Raw genomic sequence first — 11,234 nt, 5'->3', positions numbered from 1 at the left:
TCTCCAATTTGGACTCCGAACCAAAGGACAAATTTCCACCAGTCTAATTTCCATTGCTCGTGTTTGTTGGCACAAGGAAGTCTCTTCTTCTTATTGGTCTACTTTAGTAGTGGTTTCTTTGCAGCAATTCGATCATGAAGGCCTGATGCACACAGTTCCCTCTGAACAGTTGATGTTGAGATGTGTCTGTTACTTGAACTCTGTGAAGCATTTATTTGGGTTGCCTTTTCTGAGGCTAGTAACTCTAATGAACTTATCCTCTGCAGCAGAGGTAACTCTGGGTCTTCCATTCCTGTGGCGGTCCTCATGAGAGCTAGATTCATAGCGCTTGACATTTTTTGCGGTTGCACTTAGAGAAAATGTAAAAGTTCTTGACATTTTCCGTATTGACTGACCTTAATGTCTTAAAGTAATGATGAACTGTCATTTCTCTTTGCTTATTTGAGCTGTTCTTGCCATAATATGGACTTGGTATTTTACCAAATAGGGCTATCTTCTGTATAGCCTCACTACCTTGTCACAACACAACTGATTAGCTCAAACGCATTAAGAAGGAAGGAAATTCCACAAATTAACTTTTAAGGCACACCTGTTAATTGAAATGCATTCCTCATGAAGCTGGTTGAGAGAATGCCAAGAGTGTGCAAAGCTGTCATCAAGGCAAATGGTGGCTATTTGAAGAATCTCAAATATAAAATATATTTTGATTTGTTTAACACTTTTTTGGTTACTAGATGATTCCATATGTGTTATATTCATTGTTTTGATTTCTTCACTATTAATCATCAATGTAGAAAATAGTTTTAAAAAATAAAGAAAAATCCTTGAATGAGTAGGTAGGGGTAAAGTGACTATGCATTGATAATAAACAATGAGTAGCAGCAGAGTAAAATAATGCAAATCTAAAATAATAATGTAAATAATCCGGTGCCCATTTGATTAATTGTTCAGCAGTCTTATGGCTTGGGGGTAGAAGCTGTTAAGGAGCCTTTTGGACCTAGACTTGGCGCTCCAGTACCGCTTGCCATGTGGTAGCAGAGAGTACAGTCTATGACTTGGGTGGCTGGAGTATTTGACAATTTTTTGGGCATTCCTCTGACACCGCCTAATATAGAAGTCCTGGAAGGCAGGAACCTTGGCCCCAGTGATATACTGGGCCATACGCACCACACTCTGTAGCGACTTGTGGTCGGATGCCGAGCAGTTGCCATACCAGGCGGTGATGCAACTGGTCAGGATGCTCTCGGTGATGCAGCTGTAGAATTTTTTGAGGATCTGGGGACCCATGCCAAATCTTTTCAGTCTCCTGAGGGGGAATATATGTTGTTGTGCCCTCTTCACGACTGTCTTGGTGTGTTTGGACCATAGTTTGTTGGTGATGTGGACACCAAGGAACTTGAAGCTCTTGACTCACTCCACTACAGCCCTGTCGATGTAAATGGGGGCGTGTTCGGCCCTCCTTTTCCTGTAGTCCTCGTTCAGCTCCGGTGTTCTGCTCACATGGAGGGAGAGTTTGTTTTCCTGGCACCACACTGCCAGGTCTCTGACCTCCTCCCTGTAGGCTGTCTCATCGTTGTCAATGATCATGGCATCAACCAATGATAATCTAGTTTTAACCCAGTTTCTCTTACAGTGCCTTCAGAAAGTATTCAAATCCCTTGACCTTTTCCACATTTTGTTGTGTTACACCAGCATTTCAAATGGATAAAATGTTGATTTTTTTGTCACTGTCCTACAGTCAATACCCCATAATGTCAAAGTGGAATTATGTTTTTAGAGATGTTTAAAAATGTATTAATAATGAAAAGCTGAAATGTCTTGAGTCATTAAGTATTCATCCTCTTTGTTATGGCAAGCCTAAATAAATGCAGGAGTAAAATGTGCTTAACAAGTCACATAATAAGTTGCATCAACTTACTCTGTGTGCAATAATAGTGTTTAACATGATTTTTGAAAGAGTACCTCTCATCTCTGTACCTCACACATACAATTATCTGTAAGGTCATTCAGTTGAACATTGAATTTCAAACACAGATTCAACCACTAACACCAGGGAGGTTTTCTAATGCCTCACAAAGAAGGCCACCTTCTGTATTGGTAGATTGGTACAAATAAAAAAAGAAGACATTGAATATCCCTTTGATCATGGTGAAGTTATTAATTCCACTTTGGATTGGTTATCAAATACACCGAGTCACTACGAAGATACAGGTGTCCCTCCTAACGCCATTGCTGGAGAGGAAGGAAACCGCTCAGGGATTTCACCATGAGGCCAATGGTAAATCCACTAGAAAATCAATGGCAAGACCTGAAAATGAATGTCTAGCAATGATTAACAAACAATTTGACAGAGCTTGAAGAATTCTGAAAAGAATAATAGGTAAACATTGCACAATCCAGTTGTGGAAAAGCTCTTAGAGATTTACCCAGAAACACTCACAGCTCTTAGAGATTTACCCAGAAACACTCACAGCTTTTAGAGATTTACCCAGAAACACTCACAGCTGTAAGTGCTTCTACAAAGTATTGACTCAGAGGGTGTGAATTCTTAAGTAAATGAGATATTTCTGTATTTCATTTTCAATATGTTTGCAAAAATGTATAAAAACTTATTTTCCTTTTGTCATTAAGGGGTATTGTGTGTAGATCGGTGAAAAACATATATTTAAACCATTTTAAATTCAGGCTGTAACACAAAAAAAATGTAATAATTCAAGGATGTATAAATACTTTCTGAAGGCACTGTGTATATTTTTTAGTGGTATACTCTAATTTATTTGGACAAAAGGGATACAGCTAATTCAACTCAGCTTCCTTTTCTGCTGAAACCGGCTGTGGGAACTCCACTCAGGTATTTCTTTCTACGCCTGCTACATTAGGTTAGATATTGCACGTCTAGTGGAATAGGTTGCTGATTATTAAATTATTAATTCCTTAATAAATAATGTATTCCTTATTTGTATATACACTGAATGTATAAAACATGAATTATAATTATATATATATTTTTTTACATACATTTGTATTCTTTTTTTAATGAAATAGTGGTATATAGGTGTAGGGTTAGGAGGTGGGGCCATTTTTTCCCTTTCCCCCCTTTTAATTTTCAAAATACAAAATATCACGTGCTTGACTACACACTCCCGCACAGTAGGTGGCGGCATAGACAAAACAAAGATGTGAACGCCATGATTCCAAAGAAGAAAGTGCACGTCGTCAAAATCGTTCATTGATTGGCTGCGTCTGATCCTGTGCGTGCGCTTGTGTACTATTAGTAATGGAGAACAAATCCTCTTCGGGGTAAAATCGGAATTAAGTGCTATCGATATCAAGTCACCAATTGCGCAAGATTTATCAGTGTTGGTAAGGTATCTTGTTTAAAGATGTAATTTGACACCATTTTTAGATTGTCTATCACGAATACGTCGTTGACATGGCTAGCTAGTAGCAATAATAAGATGGCTTGCTAGCTAAGTTAGCTGTCATGTAACTAGCTAACTATCCATGAATCATGCAGACATTCATTAAACTAAATACCTAGCTAGTTATTTTTATCATACATTCACGTTCACAGCAAAAAGTCATCTTCGACCGAACTGCTTCATCCTCATGTTTACAAAGCTACTCTTATCTTATTCACAATCGACCAACAGTTTGTAAACACGCAGTAGTCTAACGGTGGTGTCACTGGGTGTGTCCAAACAAACCTGTCACGCTCTGTCAGGCTGTCCAGTCATGAACCAACATGACTGAACGAACAACCCCCCCCCTCCCTCCCTCCCCCCCTCCCCTCCCCCCTCCCCCCCTCCCCCTCCCCCCCCCTCCCCCTCCCCCCCCCCTCCTCCCCCTCCCCCCCCTTGCACAGATGTCCATTGTATTAGCTTCCTAACACATCGGCAGGGTAGCCCAGTGGTTAGAGCGTCGGACTAGTAACCGGAAGGTTGCAAGTTCAAATCCCTGAGCTTACAAGGTACAAATCTGTCGTTCTGCCCCTGAACAAGGCAGATAGCCTACTGTTCCCCGGGAGGCCGTCAGTGATAATAAGAATGTGTTCTTAATTGTCTTGCCTAGTTAAAGTTTAATTAAATGTTTAAAAAAAAAGACAATTAAAAACCCACTGTTCCTAGGCTGTCATTGAAAATAAGAATTTGTTCTTAATTGACTTGCCTAGTAAAATAAAAAAATAAAACTGTGTTGTTAAAATGTCACAATTATTATTATGTTGAAACCTGTTTTAATTCAGATCTGCAGGGCTTGCTATTTAGTATGTCGTCTGATTCGGGGTCCCAGACTCCTGGCTCCAAGGGGATCATGACCTTTCACCCCACTGCTGAGGAGTTCCAGAACTTCAGCCGCTACATTGCCTACATGGAGGACCAGGGAGCACATCAAGCCGGCTTGGCTAAAGTGAGCACTGACACGAACCCTTCTGCCTTGTGAAGATAATTTTCTGATTTGTATTACCAGGCCTCCAGTTAGGCAAAGCAGCTATGCACAGAAATACACACATTGTGAATATTTTTTTTAAATATAAATTACCCAAGTTTTTGCGAGTGAAATACTTTACTGTAACTGATACTAAAACGGACTGTTTTTACAGGTCGTGCCACCAAAGGATTGGAGGCCCAGGAAGTCCTATGACGATATAGATGACCTGGTGATCCCAGCTCCCATCCAGCAGGTAGTGACGGGCCAGTCAGGCCTGTTTACCCAGTCCAACATCCAGAAGAAGCCCATGACCGTCCGAGAGTTCCGTAAGACGGCCAACAGTGACAAGTGAGTCTGACTGCACCAGAACTGGAACAGCTATAACAATGTTTCATAACATATTACACACAGTCTATCTATGAATGAGCTATACTGTTTGTTTCCTCTTTTATGAAGAATTTGTTGATATGGTCTGTGATTGGGGAAAAGTCACTCTGTGTACATGCTTTTTGTCTAAGGAAATAATACAGCGAACAAAGTTAATAACATGATTTAAAACAGAGGGTTTGTATGATTTGCGTTGTTAGTAATTCATGTGTTTCTCAAGATCTCTTGGGATTTTGAAAGGCTCTGGCTCACAGGCACTGATTTGAAAAATGTATAGTTTCTAATCAGCTGTACTGATTGACCCCCCCCCCTCCCCAATCATAGGTTCTGCAGTCCTCGCTACGCCGACATTGAGGAGCTGGAGAGGAAGTACTGGAAGAGCGTGACCTTTAACTCGCCCATCTACGGTGCAGATGTGAACGGAACACTTTACGACCCTGTGAGTCATTCCGAATCCCCCCCAGGGGAGGTTTTACTATTCTATGGTGTTTACCATGTTAACATGTTGTTATTGTTCCTGGTTATAAGAATGCTGGTTGGTGAGTGATGTATTTTGTGCTTGTGTAGACAAAGGTTTTGTAAACTACTTGTACGTGTTTCTCTCAGAATCATGTGTTACACCCACAATTTAAATTCACAACCAATCTGGAAGGCCGCAGTGGTTTTGTTTCACTAGAAGATAATGATATCCAGCAACAATAGTTACATTTTTCTGTCGTTCTCTCCAGGATGTGACTGATTGGAACATCGGCAAACTGAACACCATCCTGGACACGGTGGAGCATGTGAATGGCATCACCATCGAGGGGGTGAACACGCCCTACCTGTACTTTGGCATGTGGAAGACCACCTTCGCCTGGCACACTGAAGACATGGATCTCTATAGTATCAACTACCTCCACTTTGGAGCGTCCAAGTCCTGGTAAGTAGCTACACCATTACTCACATACCGGTAGTAGATATATTGGTAGTTGTGTGTGTGTAAGAGCCACGTTTTTAAGCATCAACATGCTGATGATGGTTATGTAAGTGTAGTTTTAGGACTCGTTGTCACGATTGAAAACAACACTCGCCAAGTGATAGAAATGGCAACAATTTGAACGTCAGTGTTATAACAGAAGATAACTGATTCACGTTCTGATACCCCTGCAGGTACTGTGTTCCTCCAGAGCAGGGGAAAAAAATGGAGCGTTTGGCTCAAGGTGAGAGGGAGGATAATGTGTGTGACACATGTTTTACCTAATTAGAAAACAACTGCTTTTGAACTAGTTTTAATCCGACACACTGTTTCCTTTCAGGGTTTTTTCCTGGTAGCCACCAAAATTGCGAAGCCTTCCTGAGGCACAAGATGACCCTCATCTCGCCCTCCATATTAAGGAAATATGGCATTCCATTTGAGAAGGTAAGCCCTCATGAATAGTAATGATTTTCTACATTTTTTTTTAGCTGCATTTATTGTATACTAACCTAAGACCACGTGGGATTTTATCAACTTATGTTGATCACTTATATAAAGCCTTGTACAGTATGTGATAGTTTTTTCCTGTCTGTGTTTCAGATCACTCAGGAGCCCGGTGAGTTCATGGTGACATTTCCCTATAGCTACCACGCCGGATTCAACCATGGCTTCAACTGTGCCGAGTCCACCAACTTTGCCACCGAAAGGTGGATTGAGTATGGAAAGCAAGCCATGCTGGTAAGGAAGAGTTACATTTTCTTTAAGTGCTCCTCGTTTAAACCATGTACATTAGGGATGTTAATCGGTTAGCCGCCGAAAGCTTGACAGTCAAATATATTTATTGGTCTATAGGTTAATTTGCATAATTTTGTTGAATTAAATTGGCGAGTGTGTATTTTTCATTAGTCGCCAGGTATCTTATCACACGCACAGCATACAGAGCCTAGTTTGAGAATTGGAATATCCTGTCACCTGTCAGACAGAATGAGAGCAGCTCCTGAAAAGCTGCTACTGGAGTGTAACAGGCTTTTATAAGGCCAGTCATTCCGCAACAAATAGCAATTTTTAAATGCAATCACATGTTAAAAACTGTTCTGATGAACACAATTAAAAAGAGCTACACTACCGGTCAAAAGTTTTAGAACACCTACTCATTCAAGGGTTTTTCTATATTTTTACTATTTTCTACCTTGTAGAATAATAGGGAAGACATCAAAACTATGAAATAACACACATGGAATCATGTAGTAACCAAAAAAAGTGTTAAAAAAATCCAAATATATTTATACTTGATTCTTCAAATATCCACCCTTTGCCTTGATGAATGCAATGCTAAGCACTTGTTGGCTGCTTTTACTTCTCTCTGCGTTCCAACTCGTCCCAAACCATCTCAATTTGGTTTAGGTCCGGTGATTGTGGAGGCCAGGTCATCTGATGCAGCACTCCATCACTTTCCTTCTTGGTAAAATGGCCCTTACAGCCTGGAGGTGTGTTGGGTCATTCTCCTGTTGAAAAACAAATGATAGTCCCACTAAGCGCAAACCAGATGGGATGGCGTATCGCTGCAGAATGCTTTGGTAGCCATGCTGTTTAAGTGTGCCTTGAATTGTAAATAAATCAGACAGTGTCACCAGCAAAGCACCCCCACAACATAGCACATCCTCCTCCATGCTTCACGGTGGAAACCACACATGCAGAGATCATCCGTTCACCCACACCGCATCTCACAAAGACACGGCGGTTGGGATCCAAAAATCTCAATTTTGGACTCCAGACCAAAGGAGAAATTTCTGCCGGTCTAATGTCCATTGGTTTCCTTTAGCAGTGGTTTCTTTGGAGGAATTTGACCATGCAGGCCTAATTCACACAGTCTCCTCTGAACAGTTGATGTTGAGATGTGTGTTACTTGAACTCTCTGAAGCATTTATTTGGGCTGCAATTTCTGAGGCTGGTTAACTCTAATGAACTTATCCTCTGCAGCAGAGGTAACTCTGGGTCTTCCATTCCTGTGGCGGTCCTCACGAGAGCCAGTTTCATCAAAGCACTTGATGATTTTTGTGACTGCACCTGAAGAAACTTTCAATGTTCTTGAAATGTTCCATATTGACTGACCTTCATGTCTTAAAGTAATGATGGACTGTTGTTTCTCTTTGCTTATTTGAGCTGTTCTTGCCATAATATGGACTTGGTCTATTACCAAATAGGGCTATCTTCTCTATATCCCCCTACCTTGTCAGAACACAACTGATTGGCTCAAAAAAATTAAGAAGGAAAGAAATTCCACAAATGTAACACCTGTTAATGAACACCTGTTAATTGAAATGCATTCCAGGTGACTACCTCATGAAGCTGGTTGAGAGTGTGCACAGCTGTCAAGGCAAAGGGTGGCTATTTGAAGAATCTCAAATGTCTTACCTTGCTCCAAAGTAGCCTAGCCAAATCTAACCATTGTTTCTTTCCTGTTCTATTGGTTTTCATACCTACATTATTTCGTTGTCCAGAAGCCATAGTCATATTGGTAACCCATTCTAGTTGTTGCTGTTAGATTCCCCTGCTTTCTAACAGAGATTTTCATCTCAGTCGCATATGGAACAGACCCCATTAGGTGTTTTCCTGAAGACTTCATTTTAGCAAATGTTTTATTAGCTGCTTCATTACAGCAGTTGCATGTTCAATACAAAGGCTATTAGCCCTTTGACTGTAAAATTATGGGCTTGCTATTGTTGCATGTGTCCATTTTAAGATCTTATTGAAAAATGTCTTCCTTGTATGCATGTGTAATATTTTCTGTTGGTCACGTAATTTTACTGTTTGGCGAAAAATAGAACCATTGTTGACCAGTTAATGGTGGCCGGTTAGTCTGCAGAAAGAGGGCACATGGGAAAAGACTATACTTTGTTATTAATAACAATCTCGTATGACTCTCTATTAGACTGACCTTGGTTTATTTACCTCTGGGAGCATTAGTACATCCCTAGAACTTATTCTCCCTACCTCTTGCCTCCAGTGTACGTGCAGGAAGGACATGGTGAAGATCTCCATGGATCTGTTCGTGAAGAAGTACCAGCCAGACCGCTACGAGCAGTGGCTCGCGGGACGGGACACGGGCCCCATCGACCACTCACGGCCCACCCCAGAGGCCAAGGAGTTCCTGGGGGAGGAGCAGGGGAAAGACTGCATTTCCCAGGAGCCAGAGGTGGAGGGAAAGAGGTCAGAAGAGGTTAATTTTTATGTTGGTAGAGGGTGCTATAGTGCAGATTTAACAGTATATGGATGGAATAAAAAATGCTTGACATAAAAATGATTCAACTTTAATGTTTTATGGCTCACCAGTCCAACACCGAGGATAGGGACCAAGAGGCACTGGGTGTGTCTGGATGTACCTGACAAGGTTGTCCCTAAAGATGAAGAAGAGGAGTATGACAAGAAGGCCAGACTAGGCCTCACTGCTCTGGGCATGGGAGAAGAGGACTGCACAGATACAGGTACCCTCACTGACAGTAAAGCTGTGACTACCTGCCTTATTTTCACCATTTAAAACCTAGAAAATTACACGCAAAATCAGCACAGAGGATGTATGATACATTTGTAAAATTAGGGGGTAACACAAAATATCAGACTGACACTTGTGACTGGATTTAAACCTGGAAATAGCATTCGGGGAAACGGCGTCAGTGTTTGTGTCCCCAGCACATTTATTGTTTTTGTTTTGTTTATGAAAGGAAAGAGAGGAGCGTCTATCACACGTGCAATGATGTCTGCGGGGGAGAAAGTGTTCTTTGTTTTGAAGTTATTTCCTTGTTGTAATATCGCAAACTGCCATGGTGGATTCCAGCTTTAATAAGCTCCAGTGTCCCGCCACAGACACCAAATGGGTTGAATACAGGCCACTTGTCAAATCAGTTGATTGGTTGCGTACACAGGTAAGTAGGTGTTGAAGTGGTTGCAGTGAAATGCTTATGTTACTAGCTGCTAACAACTCAGTAAACTACAAACAACTTGTGGAGTATTGTAGTAAATGGGTATCGATCTTCTGCCTGGCTGCCCAGACTCCTTGCTCCAAGCAAACACCATTTCATGTCCCCGGATGTTAGTTTCAGTGGAGGCTGGTGGGAGGAGCTGTAAGAGGACCATCTCATTGAAATGGCTGGAATGGAAAAACATGAAACGGAGTGGACCATGTGGTTTATATATTTTTGATACCGCTCCATTCCGGCCATGACAATGAGACCCCCCCCCCCCCATAGCTCCTCCCAGTCTCCACTGGTTAGTTACTTCTCCACATTGCCTTTGGATCTGCGAACACATTCAAGGCTGTCTGATTAGTGTCATAAACCGATTGGTTGGGCCAGAACACACGTGGTTAAAGCCTAGTGGTTAGAGCGTTGGACTAGTAAGCGAAAGGTTGCATGATCTAATCCCCGAGCTGACAAGGTATCTGTCGTTTTGCCTCTGAACAAGGCAGATAAGCCACTGTTCCTAGGCCGTCGTTGTTAACTGGCTTGCCTAGTTAAATAAAGGTAAAATATATATATATATTTTTTAAATTGGTGGTTTGAAAATTTGTTATTGGCTTTGATAGTCTGATTGGTTAGAGACTATCCAATCGCTGATGACTTTTTGTACAATAGCCCTCGTCGCCACAAATGACTTCAATGATGGCAGTCTCAGACGGAAGTATGTAGTGACAGAGCAGCGGAAGTCGTCATGATAATCGATCTGCGTCACTCATCCACTATGGGACTCAGTGGATATTTGGAAATGCTATCTCTGTTGCTTCTCCTGATACAAATGTTTGTATTTCAGACACACCAGTGAAGCTCACCTCGAGGGAACTGCCTAATTTAAAGACGGACCCTACGAAGGGCAACAGCAGCACAAGCCCGGCTTCACAAAAAGTCACCATCCCCTCCACCAGCAATCACGCAGCGACCATTTTGGCTCAACCCCAGTCGCACAGAAACGGCCACCTCCCAGTAGTGGCTCCCCCGGCCAGGACCGGTCCTTCCGCTCAGCCTGTCCGAAAGCTGGGGGTGGCCAGCCTCCTCTTCCACAAGACCCAGAGCCCCAAGGAGACCATGCAGGTCCACAGCTACGCCCGTGAGAACCAGCAGCCGATTCACCACACCCAGCTCCACGTGCACAGTTATGCCAGGGAGCACCTGCCACGGCACCTCCAACCCCACCTTCAACTCAAGGCCCAGCTCCAGTCCCATATCAAAGCCGGGCAGCAGGAGTCCCAGGTCGCATTCACCAAAGATGAGCATATCCAGGCCGAAGCACAGAGTCCCAGGAAGGGAGAACAGGTTGAAACAAAGGCCCAGACCCAGCAGCCAGGCGAGGCCCAGGCTCGGGAGGAGAAGTCTGAAGCTAAGGCCCCTAGCAGCCCGGAGCCTGTCCAAACCCACGCACATACCAGGCCAACCAAGAGGGCAGAGGTCAAGGGGGACAGGTGTAAGGT

The 11,234-nt window shown here is 42.6% G+C and overlaps 1 protein-coding gene across 6 annotated transcripts in view; it reads left to right on the top strand.

Moving 5' to 3' along the window:
• The first annotated feature begins 3,243 nt into the window (after positions 1–3,243).
• LOC135558506 (lysine-specific demethylase 4A-like) overlaps positions 3,244–11,234 on the top strand; it is a 35,203-nt gene continuing 27,212 nt past the window's right edge. For all 6 annotated transcript variants that reach the window (XR_010458367.1, XR_010458369.1, XM_064992355.1 and 3 more), the window contains exons 1-11: positions 3,244–3,363; positions 4,244–4,407; positions 4,601–4,776; positions 5,140–5,254; positions 5,544–5,737; positions 5,968–6,017; positions 6,114–6,217; positions 6,374–6,511; positions 8,781–8,983; positions 9,107–9,258; positions 10,580–11,232. Coding sequence is in view for 4 of the 6 variants with exons in the window: in XM_064992355.1 (XP_064848427.1) it covers positions 4,267–4,407; positions 4,601–4,776; positions 5,140–5,254; positions 5,544–5,737; positions 5,968–6,017; positions 6,114–6,217; positions 6,374–6,511; positions 8,781–8,983; positions 9,107–9,258; positions 10,580–11,232 (1,926 nt within the window). In the remaining 2 variants the exon portion in view is untranslated. The remainder of the gene's footprint in view (positions 3,364–4,243; positions 4,408–4,600; positions 4,777–5,139; positions 5,255–5,543; positions 5,738–5,967; positions 6,018–6,113; positions 6,218–6,373; positions 6,512–8,780; positions 8,984–9,106; positions 9,259–10,579; positions 11,233–11,234) is intronic.

The sequence above is a fragment of the Oncorhynchus masou genome, chromosome 17 (genome assembly GCF_036934945.1).
Source record: "Oncorhynchus masou masou isolate Uvic2021 chromosome 17, UVic_Omas_1.1, whole genome shotgun sequence".
Lineage (NCBI taxonomy): Eukaryota > Metazoa > Chordata > Actinopteri > Salmoniformes > Salmonidae > Oncorhynchus > Oncorhynchus masou.
The sequence above is the reverse complement of the archived record's forward strand: the minus strand, read 5'-3'. Positions and strand labels throughout refer to the sequence as shown.